Source organism: Mya arenaria, chromosome 5 (genome assembly GCF_026914265.1).
Source record: "Mya arenaria isolate MELC-2E11 chromosome 5, ASM2691426v1".
Classification (NCBI taxonomy): Eukaryota; Metazoa; Mollusca; class Bivalvia; order Myida; family Myidae; genus Mya; species Mya arenaria.
Genome location: NC_069126.1, coordinates 33,605,525 through 33,632,079, shown reverse-complemented (window position 1 = coordinate 33,632,079; position 26,555 = coordinate 33,605,525). Strand labels below are relative to the sequence as shown.

At 33.6% G+C, this 26,555-nt stretch overlaps 1 protein-coding gene across 1 annotated transcript in view; it reads left to right on the top strand.

Moving 5' to 3' along the window:
- The window catches only part of LOC128235634 (transient receptor potential cation channel subfamily M member-like 2), a 60,400-nt gene extending 34,784 nt beyond the window's left edge, over positions 1 to 25,616 (top strand). The window contains exons 13-27 of the mRNA XM_052950438.1: positions 1,553 to 1,659; positions 2,657 to 2,757; positions 3,626 to 3,851; positions 5,299 to 5,456; positions 6,024 to 6,105; positions 6,834 to 6,962; positions 17,666 to 17,920; positions 18,592 to 18,766; positions 19,443 to 19,599; positions 20,031 to 20,236; positions 20,891 to 20,996; positions 21,241 to 21,262; positions 21,713 to 21,833; positions 24,752 to 24,845; positions 25,597 to 25,616. Of these exons, the coding sequence (XP_052806398.1) occupies positions 1,553 to 1,659; positions 2,657 to 2,757; positions 3,626 to 3,851; positions 5,299 to 5,456; positions 6,024 to 6,105; positions 6,834 to 6,962; positions 17,666 to 17,920; positions 18,592 to 18,766; positions 19,443 to 19,599; positions 20,031 to 20,236; positions 20,891 to 20,996; positions 21,241 to 21,262; positions 21,713 to 21,833; positions 24,752 to 24,765 (1,859 nt within the window). The 3' untranslated portion in view covers positions 24,766 to 24,845; positions 25,597 to 25,616. The remainder of the gene's footprint in view (positions 1 to 1,552; positions 1,660 to 2,656; positions 2,758 to 3,625; positions 3,852 to 5,298; positions 5,457 to 6,023; positions 6,106 to 6,833; positions 6,963 to 17,665; positions 17,921 to 18,591; positions 18,767 to 19,442; positions 19,600 to 20,030; positions 20,237 to 20,890; positions 20,997 to 21,240; positions 21,263 to 21,712; positions 21,834 to 24,751; positions 24,846 to 25,596) is intronic.
- The last annotated feature ends 939 nt before the right edge of the window (positions 25,617 to 26,555 follow it).

Here is a 26,555-nt window from a genome sequence, read left to right as displayed (position 1 = left end):
AATAATTTACTTCTAAGATTAAACATAATACCCATATACAGTGTTGTTTTAACTTTCCTCCCAGAATGCGTTATGTATGTAACTGGAGTTGTTTGTGTTTTATCTGTCTGTTCACTAAGAGTTTCCCTAGATTGTTTGGAAGGAACAGTGACATAATTTTCACTTTGTTTTCGTTTAATATTTGTCAGGTTCACGAAAATCACTGTTCGGACTTTGCTGTAAATGCCTTCGATTTATTGTAAATGTTCCATTTTCCTTATCTTCAACGTTAGTGTGAAATGTCCGTTGAATGTTGATACACGTTTTTAAATTTATTTTGATCATTTGTCAAAAGTGCAAAACTTTTAAATAAATGTTCAGCGTCTTTTCCCAAAGAATATTTAACACATGAAATTTTATGTTTAAACTTTTTGCTACTGAGCATGTTTCTGTAGCTTTTTGCACATATATTGCACCTCTTTTTCATCTTAGTTCAATTTTGTACCTGTTCTACAACGTATAAATTGTTCTCCAAGAAACACCTCCCCCACCATTATATTCATCATCATCACCACCATCAGCAGCATAAACAGCAGCATCTGCATATGCAAAGCTAAATCTTGCGGTCGTTGTAACACAATAATGTAATGTATTAGTAATGCCTCAACATGGACTATGTTGTTTATAGTAGTCATAATTTATAAATAGTTAAGTTGTAGTTGAAGTTCATAGCAACAGCAACACTTTTGTACGCTTTCAGAATTATGTTAGGTGACATTTAACTCTAAGGAACCTAAACGATCACATTAATCGGATTGCAGGTTTGATTATTTTTCAAGCGGAACATAATCTTTGGATCAACTTGAATGGATTGCACATTGGTATATATCACGGGAATTACTTTTCAAAGTTCAAACCGGCTACTGGGGTTGTTTATCTTCTACGCAGAGGTAGTAGTGTATGGAACGGAACAAGTTTGCCTCTCAGATCTTACATAGCAATAACGTGAAAGTAAAACAAGGATCGTAAGGGGACATTGTTTCTATTTTTTGTATTTTAGAGTTGTAAGATATACTCTAGACGACACTCCCTCATAGTTCTTTGATTAAACAGGGACTTGATAAAAGTTGAACGAAGATATTAAATATCCACATATCTGCTATGTTTCCCTCGATTAGCCGTAATAACATAGCTAATTTAAGTTATGACTTGAATAATATCGAAAACAGGATAAACATTGACTCTTATTGACGGTGGAAATGATTAAGATTTGATAACTGACGGTTCCAGGAGTTGTACCAGGCGCGTGACCAATCTAAAATTGAAAGAGATTTCATGTTAAGATGGTAACAAAAGCACCAGAATGCACCAGTTTCAACTTGAATTAGCCAAAATGTTTCCTCAACAACCATATTATATTTGGATCCTATTTATTTCAGTTCATGGGTAAAGGGTGAACATCCAAAGTGCGACATCTTTAACTTCTAATCCTGGACCCGCCCCCGGTCTACGAGATGCTTTTTAATAATGCAAAGTAAAGAGCAATCAATGAACTTCTTTCATAATTTTCCAGCAAACGTAAAGAAGACGAACTTTGACCAGCCATCTCAACTCTTGTTTATCTGGTCGATACTGATGATATATCAGGACATGGCGAAACTATTCTGGGCTGAAGGGAAGGTGAGATAATCCAGGGTTAATAGACATACTTGTGGGGTCCTTATTTAACATCTCTTATGAGAAACAGAAAATATTGGATATATATTTATATATATGTATATATATATATATATATATATATATATATATATATATATATATATATATATATATATATATATATATATATATATATATATATATATATATATATATATATATATAGTGACATAAATCATCCATTACCAGATACTTACCCGTAGACTTGATCTCCCTTACAACCGCTTTAAATGTTGAGAGGCAAACAAGGGAATTTAGGGAGCAACCGTTTAAACGTCTTTAGTTTGACCAAAATTGAGATCGAACTACTTTTAAGGTAGCCAGGCATTTAATAAACCTATCCCCAATGATGAAGTCATAAAGAAAATCTTAGTGAGGATCACAGTTATTTTGATATATATGACAATGATAGTTTCGGTCGTTGCAAAGGGCATTGAAGCATACTTGTCTTGACCAACAATTTCACGTAGACTTGTACGTAGACTCTAATGGACTGTTTGGCTACAAACACATCGATAGTTGCGTGAACGACAGTAATTAAAGGGTTTTGATGCTCACAATTTAAAGGTTGTTCGATGCGCACAACTTGAAATTCGTTTGACGCACACAAATTAAGAATAGTATTATGCAAACAAATGAAAGGTTGTTTGATACACACAAAGTTTAATTTTATTTCATGCACACATAAAAGGTTGTTTGATTCACACATTATGAAAGTTGTTTGTACCATGCTCAAATTATTTTGCTTAATGAACACAAAACAACAGAAAGTTAAATGCACACAATTTAATAGAAAGTTGTCTAATGTACATAAATAAAATAAAAGTTGTTTAAAGCACTCAATTTTAAGAAAGTTTTTCAATTCATACAAATTAAAAGTATGTTGTTTTATGCTCATAATTTTAAGTTGCTTTATGCACACAAATTAAAACGTTCTCATACGTTTTATGTATTGCAGGATGCTATAGCTGCGGCTTTGGTTGGTAGCAGCCTGCTGAAGTCCATGTTAAGGAAGACAAATGACACGGAACTCAGGAATAAAATTCAGAAATGCATTGAGTAAGAGTATTTCTGACCTGGGAATACATATGAAATTAAGTTTAACTTTTATTATTGTTTTTAAAGAATAAAACAGAAGTATATATAATTGTAAAGAAAAGCAAATGTGGTATAGATTTGGCCTTGATGTAACTATTGTAAGTGTTATTTTCCTTGTCACCACAAAAACGCCATCTAAAAACAATTATTGAGCGCCATTGGCCATGTTGGTTTTCGGTCTGGATTACTAAAAGCAACAATAAAAAATGGAGCAAAACTGAGTGATTTAGGGAGCCGATTACTATAAAAACAGGTAAAAACCCCGAATATTACTATAAGTAGTTATCATATCTGAAATAGACCTGCAAATATAGATACGCTTATTGATAAATCTCTATGATCAAAGCTGCTAACGCCATTTTTATAACCTCTATGTATCTAACAAACTTTTTGACGGCACTTTGTCTGCTTGTTCTTGTCTACTAAGGTGAGTTTTAAGACTGGAACGAAGATTCATTTTGATTTGGCACAACATGTCGACGGCACAATATACAAACTCACAAATCATTATTTTCGCTAAACAATTTTGGAATATTCTAATCTTATTCAAAGCATAGTATTATAACCCTTAATATTTGTAATGTAATATTTAACTGGGAAATGTTTTGAATTGCGCACTCATATAAGTAGCTGTGTGGATTATTATACTGTACATAAATGGCTAATAAAAAGAGGAAAACTTCCAGCATGATAATCTGATGCAAAGAAATATGCAATGGAAACAAAGCATAAAACGAGATTGGCTAATATTTTATTCAAATTGATTTCAATTAAATGTAAACTTTTCATCAAGCGTTTATAAATCAAAGCTTTCTTGCAATGTTTTCAGGGAATGGTCTGAATTAGCTGTGGGAGTGTTGTCTGAATGTCACTCAACAGACGAACACAAGGCCCAGGACCTGGTGGAACGGAAATTGAGTAACTGGGGCAATACATCGTGTATGTTGATTGCTGTGAAGTCAGACAACAAGGACTTTATCTCGCAAACCCCTTGTCAGTCTCTGCTAAACAGGATATGGAATGGTAGACTGGTTCAGAACAATTCGCTATGGAGGGTAGGTCACAAATATGCATGTCACACATTTTATGACGTGTCATTTCGGATAATAATGTAAAACCGTCTTTTTTTCACTTCCACTTTGATATAGAGTTTTTATAACACAAATTTAACAACAGCAATGAATTTCCCATCAAAGAAGTATAATTATTTGAATTCAAGGCACAGTAAAAATTCAGCCGATGCATTTAATAGGATTTTTTGTTTCCGCTTTTTGGCATGTACAAGACCCATATTATCATATTAAATATGAATTCTAAAAGTGTATTAAACTTCTCTGCTAAAGTGTATGATTGGTTTGGCTTGTGTTATATGTCACCACCTACATAAATGATGCTATCCAATTGGTTAAGAACAGTTTCCATTGATCAAGGCGTTTATTCCATTCAGCCTGAGTAAATTTCAGTACCCAAGAAAATGTAAGACATTCGAATTAACTGGCGAATTACAATTAAAACTGTTTCTGTCTTCATTACTCCTTAGCATGTGCAGTATATACTGGCAGTGTAGCTAAAACTGTTTAAATAAAATTGTTGTTTGCCCCCTACATAAGAGCTGTTGGATCCTTATCCCGTCAGTTGCATTTGATCATGTTCTATTGATATAGACACTGGTTTCTATAAAGGCATAAGACTCAAACATGGTTATATAGGACAAAAAGAAAATAACTGGTTGCTGATACATGCTGACACAAAGACCTTGGAAAACAATTACTTTGGAACATTTTTATTGTGTAAAAAGTATGTATATCATTTGATTGTTTCTATACGTACACATTCCGACATACAGTACGTTTAAAAGAATAACATAATAAGAGATAATACCATTCCAATGAAACAGCTAAAATTGGGTCCTCATACAGACGATACATAGAATATCAATAGGAACACCTTGGACATCCTCTCTATACTACGAACCTTGGATATATATGCCGGTGCATCAGTAGGTTGTTCGAAAAATTAAGAATAATAATATTTATCAATTGTAGTCTTTTACGTATAATTTATATAACAAAGTTCAAATTGATTCCAAGTCATTTATACGATTGTATAAGTTATTGAGATTGCTAAGAGTAAAATCCTTCGAGTCAACTGCTAAATTGAAACTACGACGCGATCTACTTGCAGCGTAGTTTAATGTAAAGGAATTCTGCCATTGTCATTCGTCTGATGTTGTTTTCGACGGAAAATGGCAGAGGTTCTCCCGTTGACTGAATTTATTTATCCACATATATTGCTGTGAAAATAGACTCTCTTTTATTAATGGTTATCAGTTTATTATTGATAAGCTGTAAATGTTTCCAAGAAAGTAACACTATACAAGTAAATTATATCATCGTGTACAAAAGAAATAGTTTCTTATGGTAATGTATATTTTTGGTCGTAATTGAGCTGATACATACATGGATAAATGCATTACATATAAATGTGTTTCTCTTTTTTCAGCTCCTGCTGTGTTTGTTTTTCCCACCCTTGATTTCTGTTCTGCCTGATTTCACTAAACCTAATACCTGCAGCCCATGTGACAACAACAACAAAGATTCCAACCAAGACTCTCACAACCAAGAGTATCTCAATAACAAGAGGACGAGGCAGAGATCAGTGTAAATCTTGTTTGCGTTTTTGTGTGTATGTGTAATAGTTACTGCACCCACAATTCTAGTTATTGCAATTATAAACCATCGCATAACGAGCGCTACGCGCGCTTGTATAATTTCATGAGGGTAGATGATAGAGTTACTGTTTTGTTCCATGTTGCCAAGGACGATGTTCAATTACTAGCGTGCATATAAGGAATAGCCTTGTATTAATTCAATCAATAGTTATTTCACAGTTTAGCTCTGCGTTAAACTTGTTATTTTTCCGATATGGGATTTAATGTATATCGAAGACAAAGAAAACGCTCCAACTAGGTATAAACTCAATAAAAAAGCATACAATAGTAACAGACTGTGTCGTGAATGCGAAATACAAATTTAAACAATAAAAAAATAGTTTCATCAATGGAATGCAATTTAAAAGCAAATAATCCTGTATTTTATGTAAATATACTGTAATATTGTTTTTACTGTGTTGTAATTTGATAATGTTTTTTATTTGTAATGTGTCCTAAATACATTGTGGTTTTAACTGATATAAAATGTTGTCTTATTAGTTATTACTCATTTCAGTTCCGAAGAGTCGAAGATGAAAGCTTATGATAAGTTCTACTACTTTTTTAAAGCTCCTGTCATCATCTTTATGTATAACGTGGTGAGTTTCTGGGTATTATTTTTTCAGCACCCCTTTCACCATCTCTATGTACAATGTGGTATTTCCTACTATAACCTTTCAACACCCCTTTCACCATCTTTGTGTACAATGAGGTATTTTTATTATGTTTTGCAATGCCCCTTTCCCAGTCTTTTTGTACAATGAGGTGTTTTCGACTGTTACTTTTCAACGCCTCGTTCACTATATTAGTGTATAAAATGCTATTTCCTACTAATCCTTTTTAACGCCCCTTTACCATTATTGTGTACAAAATGGTATAACCTACTATTACTTTTTAACACCCCATTCACAATCTTTTTGTACAATGTGGTATTTCCTACTATTACTTTTCAACGCCCCGTTCACTATCTTTGAGAACGATGTGGTATTATCTACTATTACCTTTCAAAGCTTTTCATGTTCAGTATGATCACTTTTTGATTTGTTTGTTGTTTTTATAAAGAGAACTCAATGTTTTATCATTACCTTGGTGTAGAATTATAAACTGGTCACGATGATCTTCACATAAACACATTATACAGATGGTACATATGGCAATACGCGAATTGTAAGAAAGCCTATAACTTGTTAAGCTATAGTAGTTGAGTTATAACCAGGTGAGCAAAGTGTTGGTGTTTGCATTTGGTTCTCTTGTTTTATAATATCAAACACATTTATACAGTTCTTCGAAGCTTGGCACTCATATTGTATTCCATTTTGTTTTGCAGTGTTCTCATCTTGTGTTTCTCAGCCTGTACACGTACATCCTGGTCTTTAACTTTAACACCATAGTATCTATGGAAGAGATCATTCTCACTATCTGGGTGTTCGCATTTACAATGGAGGAGATCAGACAGGTATTGTAATAACTGTAGATAATACTCATTATAACGGTACACCTTTAGTTTGAGATTGATTGTTTTCTTACGAAGAAAACAAATTCGGTCATTATCAGAGCCTTTGCTGTTTTACTCTTTAAAGCTGTTCAAGATATTCAATTGGCACTTGGTTGCAAGAGACAATGTACAGGCATGTAAAGCAAGCGGCATTTTTCTCCTTTTAATCATTATTAAGTTGTATACCCCTTGCTCTACAGCACTCTGTTTTAACATTGACAGATTTGTTTGGAAATCGTAGTTGAGCACCATTCATTGTTTATCTATTCAACTAATCATTGATGTTTTTAATGAAATTTAAACTTTTACTCTTTACCAATTTATTAAAGAAATGTTTGTCATACAATAAGAATACTGATATTTAGACAAGTCCTTTCAACCCATCATACACCCTTATGTTCATGTTGTAGTGAACACCTTGTCTGTGTTTGCTTTGCGTCTTACTTGTCTTTGTGTGCTTGCGTTGAGTCTTAAGTTTGTGTCTTACACAATGTTGACACAAATTATTCATTTTATAAATTGTATATTGTCCAACACTGTTGTATTCAGAACGTTAAACTATACATAATTGTCAGTAATTGTTTTAACAAAAATTGGCTTAATAATGGGTCGTAACGTCTTTAAAAGTAAAGGTCTTTATCATTTTATACATACATGATACTAATACAACTCTTCAAACACTTACTTGGTACTAGTTAGATATTTATAGGATTTCCGAGATAAATGAAATTATGAATTTTATATATTTTATGACCCCGAAGTACTGCATATAGTATTCAATCCGTATGTCCGTTAGTCTGTCTCTACGACCGATCAAAATTTTATCAATCCTATCGGTTTTAGCTCGACTATTTGAAGAATAAGGAGAACTATCCTACTCACCCGAGCGTCGGCGTCGGCGTCGGCGTCAGTGTCGGCGTCGGCGTAACCACTTATGTTAAAGTTTGCGTACCACCTCAAATATCTTCAAAGTCCATTGACCTATGGCTTTAAAACTTTGCACACTTGTTTACCATCATGCCCCCACCCTATACCCAGGAGCTGGTAATTCTATCAAGCATTTTGACAAAATTATACTCCTTTATCGACTTAGAATTTACGTTAAAGTTTGCGTACCACCTCAAATATTTTCAAAGTCCATTGACATCCGGCTTTGAAACATTGCACGCTTGTTCACCATCATGCCCCCAACCTGTATACAGGAGGAGGTAACTCTATCAAGCATTTTGACAAAATTGTGCCCCTTTTTCTACTCAGAATTTACGTTAAAGTTTGCCAACCACCTCAAATATTTTCAAAGTCCATTGACATCTGGCTTTGAAACTTTCCACGCTTGTTTACCATCATGCCCCCAATCTGTACGCATTTTGACAAAATAATGCCCCTTTTACGACTTAGAATTAACGTAAAAGATTGCGTACCACCTCTAATATTTTTCATTCAATTTATGTAAATATCTCAGCACATCATGAAATGTATTGAAATCTAATCTAACAGTGATCCATGCATGTTTCACCAAAACTTTTCAATCCATACACCGAAAAGCGGCGGAATAGTCGAGCGCGCTGTCTCTGTGACAGCTCTTGTTGAAGTCACTGGGTCGAAGGTCACTATATAATATAAAACTAACCATTACACATTGCATACGTTTTTTTTAGTTCAATCATTAAACATTGCAGGTGTTTGAAATGAATAAATCTTTATATCACTTTCAAAAATGTTAAACGTGTGTAAAATATTTCTTTGTGATAAACCGTCACTCTGACACATTGATGTAAGTTGATGTAACAGATGTTTTATCACTTCAGAAGAAAGTGTGTATAGATTAGAACCTCATACATATTTTTTTTTATTTTTGCATATAATACATACTGCCTTGATATGAATGTACTTTGTGTAACTATGATTCTCGATATATTTTGTTAAACGAAGGCAAAATGCCCTGTTCAATCCTATCGATAATCAGGCTGTATTCTTTAAAGAAATATTGTCAGTTCGATAAGTTTCTCACTAAGATTGTACAATACAGGGTTTGAATTAAAAAATTAAGTTTTTTCTTTGAAAGGATTTTTTTACTTTCACTTCATTTTCGAAAATTATTCTGATACAAAGAACAAACGCAAAATCCATACTAAAACATACTAAACATTTGTTACATCAGAAGACATAGTTTTGTTTTTTTCAACTATAGCATAGCGATTATCATATTGTAATACAGTGCATTGAAAACGTATATATATATATATATATATTTACACTTCATACCAAAACTGTTATATAACTGCAAGAGAAACACTGCTCAAAACAATTATTTTGTTTTAAATGGAAAGACGAATGGGATGGACCTTATGCATTTAGCGCTAATAGTATCAACCCTAAAACAAATATAAAATTAGTTAATCACACCGAAATTAAAAAGGGTAGACTTACTGCATACATCATATTAAACGAAAATGAAATTACCTTAGTTAACATATTTGGACGCAAAAAGGACGAAACTAGTATATTTGATCTGCTACAAAAATATTTGTTGGAGATTAATGATAAAACATTCAATATCGGTGGAGATTTCAATACTTTATCTTAATTGCTCACTAGACAAAAAGAACGGCAAAACGGACACACATAAAAAGTGTAGCGATAAAATACATAACATAATAAACTCTTGTGAAGTAGTTGATATATGTTGACTACTCCATCCCTCTAAAATGCAATATACCTGGCATCCAAAGAAAAGTATTATTAAACAAGGTTTTAAAAGTGATCATACAATTGTATTAATAACGATAGATGACTTAAAATGCGACAAAAGTCCGGGTTATTTTAAATAAAATTATGCTCTTTTATTAGACAATAAATATAAGTCAAAAAGGGAATGCATACAAGAAAAAAACATTACAATGATTCTGCTAATCCAAACACATTTTGGAAAATAATAAAAGGTTCAATTAGGAACACAACAATAAAAATTGCATCGTATAAAAAATAGTGCTTAAATTAGAAGAAGAGAGTCTAATAAAAGACTATAATAATATAGCCAATAACGACAATATAACTCAATCTCTCATACAAAAAAGACTTGATGAACTTCGTAGTGAACATATTATTGGTCTTTTTCTTAGTTCAAAAGCAATACGCGTGGAAAATAATGAAAATAACACAAAATATTTTGCTTATTTAGAGAAGAAACACTCTGAAAAGAAAACAGTACATAAACTTAAAATAAATGATAAGATCAGAAGTTAAAAACACTCTAATTAAAGAAGTAAAATTTTATAAAAAAAACCTCTATAGTAAAGACCTTAACCAGGAAGACAATATCAGAAAGGCATTTATAATTACAACCTTCAATGGACTTCCATGTCTCGATAGTAGTTTATGCGAAGGTTTTCTCTCAATTTATGAATGCGGAAATGCTTTTAAAGAAACGAAAAATAATTAAAGCTCTGGTTCTAATGGCCTGACTACATAATTTTAGACAATATTCTGGAAATATATCCAGTCCGTTCTTAAACTCATTAAATTACACTTTTTAAAATGGAAAACTAAAACCACTTCAAGGGCAAGGTAAAATATCACTTATTCCAAAACCCGATAAAAATTTAGAAAACCTTTCCAATTGAAACTATCTAAAATTATAGACTTTGAGCAAACTGGTTATATCAAAGATAGATACATTGGCGAAAATGTTCGACTTACCATAGAAGTTATGCAATATCTTGAAGAAAAAACCCAACCTGGTCTTCTATTTTTCGCTGACTTTCAAAAACCATTTGATACTATTGATCATTCTTTTATACTTGACAGTTTTCAATCTTTCAATGTTTGAACAGAGATCGTTTTATGGACAAAACTCTACAATACAGATATTCAAAGGATAATAATACACAATGGCCATATATCGGAGGTCTTCGAAATTGATATAAGAGTACGCCAGTGGTGCCCACTTTCTTCATTTTATTAATCACTTGTTTACAAATACTTCCAGGCTATATAAAGCAAAACGTTGATATCAAGGGAATTAAAATCACTTTTTGATGATGATGCAATGTACTTCAATGATGGCTCTGAAAATTCCTTTTAATCTTTGTTTAATTTATTGGAATCATTTTAACAAATGTTCTGGTCTAAACCTCAACACAAATAAATCCATCATTCTTAGAGTGGGTACTTTAAAAACACAAACATAAAGCTCTGCAATACTAAACCATTTGTTTGGACGTCAGAATGATCAACTGCTTCATTTATTTATTACATTTTATAATAACAAACAAAAGAGTTTGGTTTATAAAGTACTAAAACAATGGGAACATAGAAAACTAACACTAATGGGTAAAATTACCGTTGTGAATGTATGCGCATTACCAAAAATCATCTACCCATTTACTGTTCTCGCTAATCCAAGCAGGTATATTTTGAAAACATTAAACAATCTATCTTCAAATTCATATGGGACAAAATTCCAGACAAAATAAAAAGATATATTATGTACCAAAACTACGAAAAAGGTGGACTAAAACTTACAAATATCAAACTTCTTTTTGACTCATAAAAGCTGTCTGGGTAAAAAGATATTTAGACGACAAAAACAAAAGCAAATGGAAAACCTTTCTTAACTAAAAGCTTAATAATTATGGAAATGAATTGGTTTTTGAATATGAATTAGACAATGTCCTAATAAACAAAATTTCAGAAGAGGGTTCATTCATTAATGGTGTCCTCAAAGCCTGGAGTAGAATTAAACAAATTTACGACTTAAACTCAATGAAAACAGCTAAAACAGTGATATGAAATAACCAAACAATAACACTCTGTTTTTAAACAATGTAATAAAAAAAGGTATTAAGTGTCTTGAACATATTATGACTATATATAGAACAAACCATTTTATGACTTTAATCGAATAGAATACCTGTATAACACAGATTTCATAAAGAACCAAACACTTGTTCGATCAATTCCAATACATATAAAGAAACAGCTACTTAGTCTACAGATGAGACCATTCAAACTAATATTAAACAGCTGAAAGGAAAAGTTGACACATCAATAAAACAAACAAACAAACTTTCGTTTTCAATGTTGTTGCAGAATAGTATTCGACCAACTTCTGAAACAATGGAACACAAATTAGTCGACTGCAGGCTATGTACCTTTTGCAATTCAAATGTAACATCAATTGAACATTGGTATTGGTTGTGTCAAAAACACAACAATTATGGAACAAACTAAACAACGTTATTGCATTGACGTCAATAAATATAACAATTTACAAACATGAAGCCCTATAAGGCATTGTCAAGAAAAGCAAGTACAGTAATATCTGTAATTTTCTAATTATCTTAATGATATTTTATATCAACTATATGACAGACAACTGTCTTTCGATGCATTTTCGCATTATCTGAAATTAAGAATCAAATTAGACCAGCAAACAGCATTTAACAATCATACAACCACAGAAAAAAAGTGGGAAGTACTGTATGTTTTAAATACTAATAAACATAGAAAGACACATCTAGCCTTAACAACGCATATGACATCTTTTTTTTTTCCTGAAATAAAAAAGTAATATTTTGTGTGTGTGTGTGTGTGTGTGTGTGTGTGTGTGCGTGCGTGCGTGCGTGCGTGCGTGCGAGTGTGTGTGTGTGTGTGTGTGTGTGCGTGCCTGCGTGCCTGCGTGCCTGCGTGCGTGCCTGCGTGCTTGAGTGTGCGTGCGTGAGTGTGTGTGTATAAGTGTGTGATAGACAAATTTATATACAACATAGTAATGTTGACGTATATATTATGTAAAAATAGTACATGTTGAAAGTAAATGGGAAAAAAGGTTGTTGTGACCTTCGGCTGAATATCCGTTTCCAATCAATAACTGAAGAACGTTTGGCCCTATTGACCTCAAGCTTGTTGTACAAATTTGTCATGACAAGTGGTGACATTGAGCTGGATTAACATTTCCAATCAATAATTAAGGACCAGGAACCCAAAATTTGTAGGCACCATGGCCATGACCTGCACATGACCCCTATTCATTAATAGGTCAGTGGGTGCAATTGTAAGGTCAAAAACATGGAACACATGGGCCTCGGGACCTTATACTAGGTAGGCAGTTTAAATACTACCAGGGGATGACCCCTATTGATAATGGATCACAGGTATTCAATAGGTAAACTAGGTAAAGCCATTAACCTAGATCGTTCACTTAAAAGTTATTCGGTTCTAGTTCTTTTGCCTTTTTTTTTTACTTTAACAAAAAAATGTTATGTTTTCATACCATTTCAAAATTCTACAATTCTTATTTGAACGTTTTACATTTGATGACCTACATGTTTCATTTCCCATAGTCCAAATTTTAGCTCACCAGAGCACGAAGTGCTAAAGGTCAGCTATTGTGATCGGTTTTTGTCCGGCGTCAGTCCGTCCGTCAGCCAGTCAGTCAGCCAGTCAGTCAGTCCTTCCGTCAACAATTGCTTAAAAACTTTTCCTCTGAAACATCCTGGCCAATTCCAATGAAACTTCACAGGAAGCTTCCTTGGATGACCATCTACAAAATACAACAAGGGGTCACGATTGATCAAAAACAACAACAACAACAAAATGGCCGACTTCCTGTTTTGCTTTAAAAACATCTCCTCTGAAACTACTAGTTCAAATCAATGAAACTTTACAGGAAGCTTCCTTGGGTGACCAGCTACAAAAATACAACAAGGAGTCACGATTGATAAATAACAACAACATCAGCAACAACAACAAAATGGCTGACTTCCTGTTTTGCTTTAAAAACATATTCTCTGAAACTACCGATCCAAATTAAATGAAACTTTACAGGAAGCTTTCTTCGGTGACCCTCTGCAAAAATACAACAAGGGGTCACGATTGATCAACATCTACAACTACAGCAACAACACCAAAATGGCCAACTTCCTATTTTGCTTAAAAAAACATCTTCTCTAAAGCTACCAGTCCAAATTCAATTAAACTTTACAGAAAGCCTTATTTGGTGACTTAAAAAAAATACACCAATGGTCATAACTGATCAACAACAACAAGAAAAAGGCCAAAATGTTAAAATCTGATAGTTATGAAAAGTTTAGCAAGTCTTGTTATATGGTCTCCCTTTTTGTTGGAGATTCAAATACTTTTATTTTTAGGAATAGATTTCAAATTTTATTAAGTCTTCAACATAGTCACTTAAAGGTAATTATTGTTCATTTTTTAAGTTCGTAGATTCAAATAATTATTAAACACTTTATTCTTTAGAAGAAATTTCATTTTTACTTACTAATAAATTTAATTATCTGACTTTTCCATTGAACTCAATGTAGATTATTCTAAGCTACGATCTAATTTTCTGTGTGGATAGTGAATAAGCCTTTATGGATTTAAAGAAGAAAAGAAATGATTTTGGACATGTGAAGGAAGGTGATGTTGACATAGTGGAAGATGCTGAATATCTTCTGATATATTTGATTATTAGAGCTTAAGGCATTTTTGTTTTATTTTATTGGTTGTTGCACTGTATGTTGTTTGTGTATCTATACTAAAAGTTATTTTAGTGTGCAAGCAATTTAACATAGTTTTGACAGGAAATTGAACAAAGTCCTGTGTGCGTGTGCAGGCAATTGAACAAAGTCCTGTTAGTGTGCGCAGGTATCTGTATCAAGTGCTGTCAGTGTGCAGTCAATTATCAAGTCCTGCCAGTGTGCAGGCAACTGAACAAAATCCTGTCAGTGTGCAGATATGAGAATCAATTCTGTCAGTGTACAGTCAATCATCAAGTCCTGTCAGTGTGGAGGCAACTGATCAAAATCATGTCAATGTGAAGTCAATCACCAAGTCCTGTTTATGTGCAGGAAACTGACAAGTCCTGTCAGTGTGCAGGCAACTGTGACAAGTCCTGTCAGTGATTATCCTTGCAACATGTTTGATCAGTATGTTTTAGCTCTACTGCCCAAAGGCCAGAAGAGCTTATGCGATAGTAATGTGTAAATTGTATTTGCGTCCGTGCATCTGTAAACAATTGCTTGTGAACACAATACAGTCTTCAGTATTGATTGTGTCTCGATGAAACTTGTACAGTATTAAGATATCCATTAGATTTCGGTTCGAAAACCAGCCAGATCCGCTCATGCATGCCTAGATTATGGGTCTTGAACGTATAAAAAATCCGAGCATCTGTAAACAATTGCTTGAGAACACGAGACAGTCTTTAGTTTTGAATGTATCTCTATGAAACAGTATCTAGATATCAATTAGAGATCGGTTCCTTTCGAAAACCATCCTGATCCCCCATGCATGTCTAAATATAAAAATTCAGTGCGTCTGTAAACAACTGCTTGTGAACACGATACAGTATTCAGTTTTGATTGTATATTGATGGAACTTGTACAATATCTAGATATCCGTTCGAGCTCAGTTCCTTTCGAAAACCAGCCAGAGCCGTCCATGCAAGCCTAGATTATGGGCCTTGATAGTACATGTGTATAAAACATTCTATTGCGTAAACAATTGCTTGTGAACACGAAAAAGTCTTCAGATTTAATTGATCTCGATGAAATTTGTACAGTATTGAGATATCTATCTGAGCTCAGTTCCTTTCGAAAATCAGCCATCTCCGCTGATGCATGTCTAGATTATGGGCCTTGAAAGTATAAAAAGATCTGTGATCTGTGCGTCTGTTAACAATTGCTTGTGAACACGATACAGTCTTCATTGTACCTCGATAAAACTTGTACAGTATTTAGATATCCATTAAAGCTCGGTTGCATTTGAAAACCAGCCAGAACCGCTCCTGAATGTCTAGATTATGGATCTTGAAAGTATAAAAAAATGCTTTTTTTTTAGCTATGTCATTTTTAGCCAAGTCTACATGAGCGAAGTCTATTTTAAGCCGAGTTTACATGTAAAGTCACACTTGCTTGCGAATGTTTGTTCAAATTATGCCCCTGGTGTTATTACTGGCCAAGCCCCCGGGTTCACAAGATTTGTATACTTAAATTGGGAAATGTTAAAAACCTTTTCGAAACAGCTATGCAGATCCTTGCTATTTTGAACAAGGCTTAATTCAGTGGTCAACTACACTATTGTTCAAATTATGCCCCTTGGGTCAAAACTGACATTGCTCCGGGGGTCTCAAGTTTCCTAGAGATTTTCAAAATCTTCTTGTTTCAAACCACAAGGCCCATACCTTTGATATTTGTTGTGGAGCTTGTCTGCTTACAACACTTTCTGTCCTGATGTTGAACGTGCAGCGTTTTCAGCTAACCCAAACACAAAAAGTAAACTATATATGTGTTGCCTAAAACTCATACGTACAAGCTGTACTTGCTGTTGTAGGATAAACCATCTGAACACCAGTAAAGATTAACCATTAATTCATGTTACTTGCGCACATCATAAGTTTGGTAAGAAGCTTAAAAAAAAAATGAGTGTCTAAGTTATTTACATCGAGCAAAAACACATTGGTACGAAAGGTATTAGGACGATTCTCGACCCAAAAATAAATTCCACAAGAGAGTTTTTATGCAAGCTTACATTTTATACAGTAAACTACGGGAAATGAATAAATAGATATAAAGAAACAATAGAAATGCATAAATGTACACCATGGGGGACTACATGACAGAACAAGTAGAAATATGGACAAGGCGCCAGGAAAAAACGTCCGGCGAGTAAGTACGATGAGCAAAAACAATGAACCAAAAGTAAATAATGAACCTAAAAATCTAACTAAAAACTAACAATCAGTAGGCAGCGTTACTTCCCTTGTTTTACAACACACATGCTCTGGATTGAAAATGACCACAAGGGCCATGCCAGTAGAGCATAGGCCCTATTGGGCCTCTTGTTCAATATTCTTTGAAAGCAAATATCAAGCTTTATTGATTACAAAGGTTAAACTCTTTTACTTAGGTGAGCGATTTAGGGCCAATATGGCCCTCTTGTTCTATTTCCCAAGCACCTTTTGTTGTATTTCCCATGCCATGGTCCTATTGTTTTATTTATCTTGGTCCTTTTGTTTTATTTCCCATGGACCTATTGTTTTATTTACAATGCATCTATTGTTTAACTTCCCATGCACCTATTGTTTAACTTCCCATGCACCAATTGTTTTACTTCCCATGGTTATTTTGTTTTATTACCCATGCACCTATTGTTTTATAACCCATGGTCCTATATTTTTATTATCCATGATCCTATTGTTTTACTTCCCATTGTCTTAATGTTTAATTACCCATGGTCCAATTGTTTTGCAACCCATGGTTATATTGTTTTATTAACCATGGCCCTATTGTTTTATTAACCATGGCCCTATTGTTTTATTGCCCATGGTCCTATTGTTTTTCACCCAATGCACCCATTGTTTTATTACCCATGGTCTTTTTGCTTTACTTCCCATGGTCCTATTGCTTTATTTTCCATGGTCATATTCTTTATTTCCCATGGTCCTATTGTTTTAAATCCTATGCTCCTTCCTTCATGATTTTGTTTTTGCCTTGGGCACATTTCGTAAGTTTTGTCTGACGTCATTTGATGTAAAACTTGCTAGGTTTTAAATTCAGGACCTAATTGATTCCCACAAGTTTTTAAATATTGAATATACTCTCGCATAATTGCAACAATCTATATAATAACACAATAGATATCGCCCATTGGTTACTCTTCAGATGGTGACCAGCTCAACAGCAACATTAGCCACGAAATTGCAAATCTACTTCACTGACACGTGGAACGTTGTTGACACCATGACCATAATGTTGTTCATTATTGGAATAACCCTGCGATTCTTGCCTTACGAAAGCACGTTCGAAGCTGCCAGGGTGGTCCTTGCTCTCAACTTTGTAACGTATTTCCTAAGGTTGCTCCATATCTTCTCAGTTCACAAAAAACTGGGCCCAAAACTTGTAATGATTGGCAAAATGGTAAGTTAATGCAATCGTTTTTATGCATTTAAAGTTATAACCATTTACGTGTTTCTTTAATTCAACGAAATTGAGCATTTATGCTCAGGTGTTACATTAATATGGCTACTGATGGATTTCTTGGTGGAGGTATGTTTTACTAATCCATATCCAGGACCTAATGTACTTCCTGGTCATCTTGGTGGTGTTCGTTGTTTTGCACAATATGTAATACCATTATGCTATAATTGTCAACCCTGATGTTTAACTTACCATATACAGGACCTGATGTACTAGTCATATAGATGATGTTTGTGTCTGTGCACAATATGTCATACCATAATATTATTATTTTCAATACTTATGTGAATAAATACCGAAACAAGCTCAGTAGCAAAAGGCTTAAACATAAAACCGGTTTAATGGCTCTGGGTAAACGCCAAAGACACAGAAAACAATCCTACTATTTTAATTATCCATATCTTTGACCTGATATTCTTCCTGGTCATAGAGATGGTGTTCGTGTTTTTAACAATATGAAATACCAAAATATTATTGTAAACCCTAATGTTTTACTTATTCTGCTGGAGGACCTTCTGTAAGTCCTTGTCATGCTGGTTTTGTGTGTTCTAAAATTGCACTATATGTAATGCCAAAATACTAATGTCAACACAAGTGTTTCACTTATCCAGTTAAAGGACTTAATATACTTCCTGTTGATCCTGATGGTGTTTGTGCTCTCGTACGCGATCGCATCCCACTCCATTCTCTATCCAAACGCCCCGCTAACCTGGAAGACTGCGGTTCAGATTATCCGTAAATCTTACTGGAACATCTATGGAGAGCTTTTTTTGGAAGAAATCGAAGGTTTGTTTACAGCGCCTCTTCTTTTATGTTCGGGTAAAAAAAATGTCGGGTATTGTGATAGACTTGGAGCCGATGTCCATATCGTCGTCGTAGTGAAAATCCTCTAATTTAAGTAATTACTCAAACACCATTAAAGATATTCGAATACAATTTGGTACATATTATGCAGAGCAAATACATGAACATTTATGACAATTACTCTGATTTTAGATATGTCTAGTAATGCAGCTTGTTGCTTTCTCTATTTCGAAGAAAAATGTTGAGTTATCATTACAGCCGCTGTGTTGTTGTCATTGGTGGTGTTGTCGTCATGCTAGACACGTTTGTGTTGGCCATGACTTACAGGTTGTTTAAAGATAAAAACATGACATTTGTTGACTATCACAATGTGTACATTTGTAGAGAATCAACTGTATCTAAAATATTTGTCGATATTTACCTAAAAAACTGGAACGAAATCAAGAGTGGGAATTCGCTTGCGATTAAATTGTTGCAAATTGGTATAAGATTTCTTTGATGTATACCTTTATATAGATATAAATAGACCCAAATAGCTTGTTTAATAATATCAGCAGAGAGTCAAAGCTAAAATTAGTATGTTGACCCAGACGATCGGGACTGTTTTTGCATGTACAAATTTTACTTTTACAGATATCAAGTAATTTTACATCCCCAGGTGAAGCTGACTGCTCGTACGATGCTACAATATGGATAAATGGTACTCAAGCAAGATGCCCGACGGACACCGGGAAGTGGTTGGTGCCGATCATGATGGGCATCTACATATTGCTTGCCAACGTGTTACTCCTTAACCTTCTCATTGCAATGTTCAGGTATGGTGTAGTGTTTTAATAATTTCTTCTCAAATACTTTTTACAGTTGTTATAATATACCTACATATCATAAGATTTGGTTTGAAAAGAAATTATTTATGAGTTTTAAGGTTGAAGATTTATTCCGTGAGAATAAAAAATGTTGATGGAAAAGGTTGATAATTTAACGGCAATTGATCACCCCACATTCAAACTACATGTACAATTTGAGTAAATTGCATAAAATAGGTTACGAAATGAAAGTGTTTTGTGACCTTTCCATTGCACATTCATACGTAGGGTGTCATTTACGAGGTGTGCTACATTTTCTTTTTTCGCGAAGTAGAGTACCTTTCAGATTAGTAACTTTAAGTTGCATTTCTGGTGATTTGCTTGTGTAGCTTAGTAAATATCCTCCTTATATGCAACCTTTTTGTTTCTCTTTTCTTCAGCAACACGTTCGAAAAAGTCCAGGACAATGCAGACAAACATTGGTTTTTCCAGCGTTTCTCACTTATCCACGAGTACTACACGCGGCCTGTACTATTTCCTCCGCTTATTCTTCTCGCGCACATATTTTTAGTATTCCGATTTGTATGTGAGTCATGCTGTCGTGGGGCTATGAAAAAGGAGCGTGAAGAAACTAAACAATTTTTGTGTGAGTATTTTTAAAATAAGCGATATGGTAGTAATCTGATAAATGTTTATAGGCAAATATCCTTGATTTAACACAAAACCAGGATAGTCTCACGGATAGGCTGTATTTCACAAATCACTTGAAATTGGAGAGGCCCTCATCGTTTATTTATCCAGATATATTTTTTATTTATCAATAGACACAGCTTATTGCCAATGACTTTCAAACCAGTAAATCTGCTTATAGATTTCATCAGGACTTCATGTATAAACTTTTTTTTATCAGATATAGATGTAAAACAAATCGAGGGATATTTGCCTTTAAGAAATATTTGAAAAGAAATGTGTGAAATGACAGTGTTTTTCGACTTAAAATACAAAAAAATCAATGCAAGTTCGCCTTTCATTTCCGTTTTAAGAAAAGTATTAGCTGTTGCATATTCAGCTTTGAGTTGAATCGCGTATTATTTTTATATTTTTATTTATAAGCCACAAAATCTTGTTTATCAATATATTTTTAATAAGTTTGTTAAATTAGTTATGATAAGAAAATAAACGCACTTTGTTATTTTAAATGTTTTTGTATTATTCTTGGGCCTACGATTCTGATTGTGACTTATGCTAAACTAAAAAATGGTATCTACAAGAATAGAACATACTTATTTGACAATTTTAGGTCGAAAGTTGGAGAATGATCACCAGTTGACACAATGGGAGAACTTGATTGCCGATGCCTTTCAACAAAAACGGGAACAGAAAGACGTTGACAACACACAAGACATGTGAGTGGAACGCAGAAACTTGCTAATTCCATGCAATTTTAACATGACCTATTGACAAAAAACTTCTGTGCTATTTGCTCTACATTTACTGAACATTTCATTTAAGCACGTTTTCTTTTATTTATAAATTATGTAACTACGGTAATGATAGATATTCGGTTGTTTTGTTTTTGAAAGCTCTTAGTAAAAGTGATATGTGTTTTTGTTCCAAGTATATTGTTTTTACTTATAAGTTCTTTTTTAGGCTGGCCAAAATGAAAATACAGGTAAGATATTATAGAGATAAATATGGTGATGCCTATGTCGCCTACACGCGTTGAACTGAAGATTCTATCTTAACAGGGGAGTAGGCTGACACGTATGGAGAAACAGGTCAGATCATATAATAATATTTAATACAAGGTCATATACGATAAGATTAAACTGGGGAATGCCTCTGTCACCAGCAACTACATGGAGAAACAATAAGATAAGATGGGATAAAGATTTGTTGCAAGGACACCTGAGGCTGATTCGAAGTGTGAGCATTGTAGTACATAATAGTGTTTATAGAGGCTGATTCGAAGTATGAGATTTGTAGTACATAATAGAGTTTATATCTCACAATGTGCTATATAATACTATTTCCTTCGCACACAACGAGTAAGTATTGAATAATATAAAAACATTTCTGAATGTTTCTCAATTAATTAAATCAGTTACTTGTTTCTTCGCAGCTTGAAAGTACTCAGAAATCTGTGGAGTGGATAATTTCGACCCTACAAAGATCAAAGAATGAGAATAAAACCTCAGACCCAGCCCCAGAGGTCCTGTCTGGAAATAAAAATAGTCATGAAGGTAGGGTCTTTTCTTGGATACGGGTTGAATTGTTTATTTACATGGATATGGCCTTATCTCACATAATGGTTGCAATATGGTGTGTTTCACTTCACAAAGGCGGTAATCCAATCATGAATATATAAAGTTATTTCGATGCGTGTGTGGGCTGTTTGTGGTGTGTGTACGTTTGTATCTCACGTTAAGTGTCGCTTGGGCCTTTTGCTTGTCCATCTTAACAGGGCTTATTCTTGGACGTTTAGACCACTGGGTTTGTTTTGCTAGGGCTAATCTCTTATACGGAGTTTTATTGTGTCAACTTTGCATAGAACAAAAGTGATTTTACATTGTGTCAACTCAAAGTTCTGTAAGGCCTTATTTCACATAAGAGATTACATTATGTCAAACTTTATCTTTGGTAGGTCCTTATCTCACAAATGGGTTACATTGAGTCAACTTAAAATTGGGTAAGATCTTGTTTCATATACGGGATAACATTATGTCAAATTTTATCTTGGGTTGGCGCTAATCTCCTATAAGGGTTGCATTCAAATAATTTCAAACTTGGATAGGGGCTTATCACACATAAGTTGTTGCATTGAGTCAAACTCAAAACACAAGGGCTTATCTCACAGAAGGGGCTGTATTGTGTCAATCTCAAACTTTGATATGTGCTTACCTCTAAAAACGGGTTCCAATGTGTCAATTTCAAACTCGGATAGGGGCATACGCCACATAAGAGGCTGCATTGTGTCAAACTCAAACTTGGGTAAGGGCTTACCTCAGATAAGGGTTGCATTGTGCCATTCAGCCTCACACAAGGGCTATATTGTATCAAACTTAAACTTAGGTTATAAAGGGTCTTACCTAACATACTGGGTTAAATTGTATCACACTTAAATTTGAATAGGGGTTTATCTCACAAACTGGGTTACATTTTATCAAAGTTAAACTTGGATATAGGATTTTCTCACATACTAGGTCACAGTGTATTAAACTTAAACTAACCTTACTTAGGCTCTCATCTCACATACTAGGTCACAATGTATTAAACTTAAACTTGAATAGGGGTTTATCTCACACACTGGATTACATTGTATCAAACTTGAACTTGAATAGGGGTTTAAATCACACACTGGATTACATTGTATCAAACTTTAACTTGAATAGAAGATTATCTCACATACAGAGTTACATTCTATTAAACTTAAAGCAACGTAAGTAAAGGTCTTATTCCACATATTGGGTTACTTTGTCTCAAATCTAAACAAAGGTTACTGAAATTAAGGTTTTTAACCTCACAAAAGGGGTTGCAATTTATCAAACTTGAACTTGATGGTTTTGTGCCCTGAATCGTATCTTTGAAATGTTTTTGAATTAGGTGCTGTGAATTGTATTCGTCCATCTGTAGATATAGTTGGGATCTCTAATCATAGAAGTACTTGGGTTTTACCTATAAGTTAATTAGTATTTGTTTTATAGTTAAGTTTCCTCAAGTTAATGCATACTTTGATAAGATTTACCTTTTGCATTTTTTTCTTCATTTAGGATTGTTGGGATAAGAAAGAGGTTTGTGCACTTAAACTGGTTAAACCCCCAGTAAATTTGCATTTTACTGACCGTTCCAAGGCGGTACCTAACAATCCTTGATAAACATATCTCGTTTTTTATACATAGTATGTATCCACTGTGCTGTTTGTGGAGTTTTATGCTGTTCTTCCATGTTTCTTGTTTGTGATTTTTTGTTTTTATGTTCTATGTCTTTGGCGTTTGCCCAGTGCCATTAAACCGGGTTTATGTTTAAACATTTTACTACTGAGCTTATTTCTGTAGTTTTTCGCATAAATATTGGGAAAAGTGTATTTACTCTATTTACAGTGTAGCTCTGTTTCAATAAAGACTTTGGTTGTAAATGAAAAGTTAACCTTGTTTCAATATTTTGCGAGAGATTGATATCTAAAATGAAAAGGAAATAAATATATCCTGTTCCTGCTTATTTGTTATGAATATTTAAGATTAAAATACAATCATTGAAACAGAGCCCTGTTTGTCATTGATTCAGATAACGATATACTTATTTACTATTATTATGCATGCAACTCCAGTGAAGTTTATAAGGTATAATGTTTCTTGTATTGAATTTTATTTTATCACTGTAAAAATGCATGGCAGTTACATGGTATTGCTACACATTATGTTAGCACTGTTTTGTATGCAAAAATGTATTGTAAGAAATTGTTGACTGCCCTGGAGTTAAGAATATATCAGAACGGATAAGGAATTTATTTTATTGAAACTGATAAAAAGTACTTGTCTGAAAACATTAACAATATGAATTGCATTGAAAGAGCTCCAGATAAGATTTTTCAATGAATAGGTTGTTACCCACTCCTGATTTATATACTTTCAAATTTCGACTAATCATTATGGATCAAATATGCCCCATATGAATGAGTGAACCTTTTTCTGCACAATTGGGTATTCAGGGTATGTAAGCATTATTTTTTACAACTGAATTGAAGCAAATTGGTAAAAAAATGAAAACCTGCATATTTTGTTCAAAACATATATTGACAAAACAATAAATTTGCGAAAACGTTGTTTTTTTTCAAGCATGAATAATATTAGATATCACTCATCAAGCGCTTAGATGATTTATCAGCAGTCCCCAGATTTTGTTGAAAATTGATACCGCAATTTGCTTTCCAAAACACAAACGACCTGTGACGTAATAATAATGAGAACTTGTTTTAAAAAACGATGCAGAACGCATGCAAACAAGAGGCGCTATGCAGCGTTGAGAATGAAAAATGATTACTTTAAAAAAAAAGAGGTTTTGCCTTTATAAAAACAGTAACACAAACAAATGTAGTATTTTATTAATATATTTTTTTATTATTCCTGTAGTGTGTAATTATTTTGTAAATTTGTCTTTGCAGAAACATGTGCTTGAAAGTGACATTCTCAAATTATTTTCACTTAGAGTAAGTGCCATACGCTTGACTAGGGTAAGCACCAAAATTCTGTATGAGGGTAAGTGTTATAGTGTGGTATGAGTATTTGGATAAATGCCATAAAGCGGTACTAGGGTATGTGCTATAATGTGTTATAAGGGTAAATACCATAATGTGGTATTTACCAATTGGGTAAGTGCCATTATGTTGAATAAGGATATGCCATACTGCATTATTATTGTAAGTACATTTATGGGTTATTAGGGTAAGTGCCTTCATGCGGCATTATTATTATTTGGGTAAGTGCCATCGAGCGCTATTAGTATATGTGCCATAATGCAGTATTATTTTAAGTGCAATCATGTGTTTTTGGGTTAAATGCCATAATGCAGTATTATGGTAAGTGCAATAATTGTTATAAGGGAAATTACCATAATGCAGAATCCGTTAAAGTGCCACAACGCGGGGGACGTATATGGTCAGGAAAAACTGAACATATATACTGTATTCATAATATTGTTAACAAATTGTGTTTTTTTACAAAGCAAGTCAGAAAATTGCCATAGCCCTTGTGTCATTATCGGTGATGATACAGCAGTCATCGAACGTAATAAGACTGGACACAACTAAAAAAGGATGACGATACTCACTTGAAACTTAGTAGACACGTTAAGAATGACAATAAGCATGTATGTAGCAAGTCTCAAGCCTAATAAAACTATTTAATTAAGTCACTGGACAAATTGAGAGAAATAAATGAACATTGGCATCGTAGTGTGGTGCTTTGTTAAATTTTATGTAGGTCTAAAGAATGTGTTTGGTGTTTTCAGGCCGGGGAGAATGTATCACTGCCATCAGTGCATTGTGAGCTTGTGAAAGACCAACCTACCAGGATCATATCTATACTTTGTAAAACTCGCTGCCGAGACGATAGAAGCAAACTGTCAAACCCGTTGCACTTCTCACATCTGTACTTTAAAACTGACTTCGAGAGGCTAGGAGAGATAGCATTTTATAAAATGTTAAATAAACATTTAAGAATATGGACTGATTATTATAGTTAACTTTTGTTGTCACAAATAGGACCAAATTTGCCCCTTATAAATGAGTGATTCTTCTGCACTATTGCAAAATTAATGACATAGATGTTTCAGGGCAAACCTTTTGTGGTTCATGAGTAAAGAGATAAATGTTATATTTTTGCTACCTTTAATTATGTCACATCAACATTAACATTAGGGTTATCTGAAAATACACCAAAGGATGCATGTATTTTGTACACTAGTAATCAAAGCGTTTCTGTTATATAGTGTTAATGTCTCTTAAATTAGTGTATATCACAGACAGACAAAATCCAATCTTTTACATTGTGTTTGTCTGTATTTGCAAAAATTGCAGATGGGGATATTGTCCGGATTGAGTTTGTCCATCACGCGTTTGTCGCGTTTACTTGTAATTTTAGTGTTTCTGTTACAGTATTCTAAAGCTAAAACAAAAACAAAAGTTTATCATTTTCTAAACAGTGCTCTACGTTTTTTATTTCACATAATTAATATTATTTCTACCTTTTCTTAGCCAAAAAAAGAATAATTTGGTGGGATTTATTTTTCAAGAAATTATATTGAGATTTATCACATATATTTCCTATGAATTATGCAAAGTAGTTTTTTTTTGTTCAACAACCTTATATGTGTCGTTTTCCTTTATATAAAGGCCATCAATGGCTTAATTTTTATATAAAAATGTGCATGAAAGTAAAAACATATTCCTTCACATTATTTTATAAGTG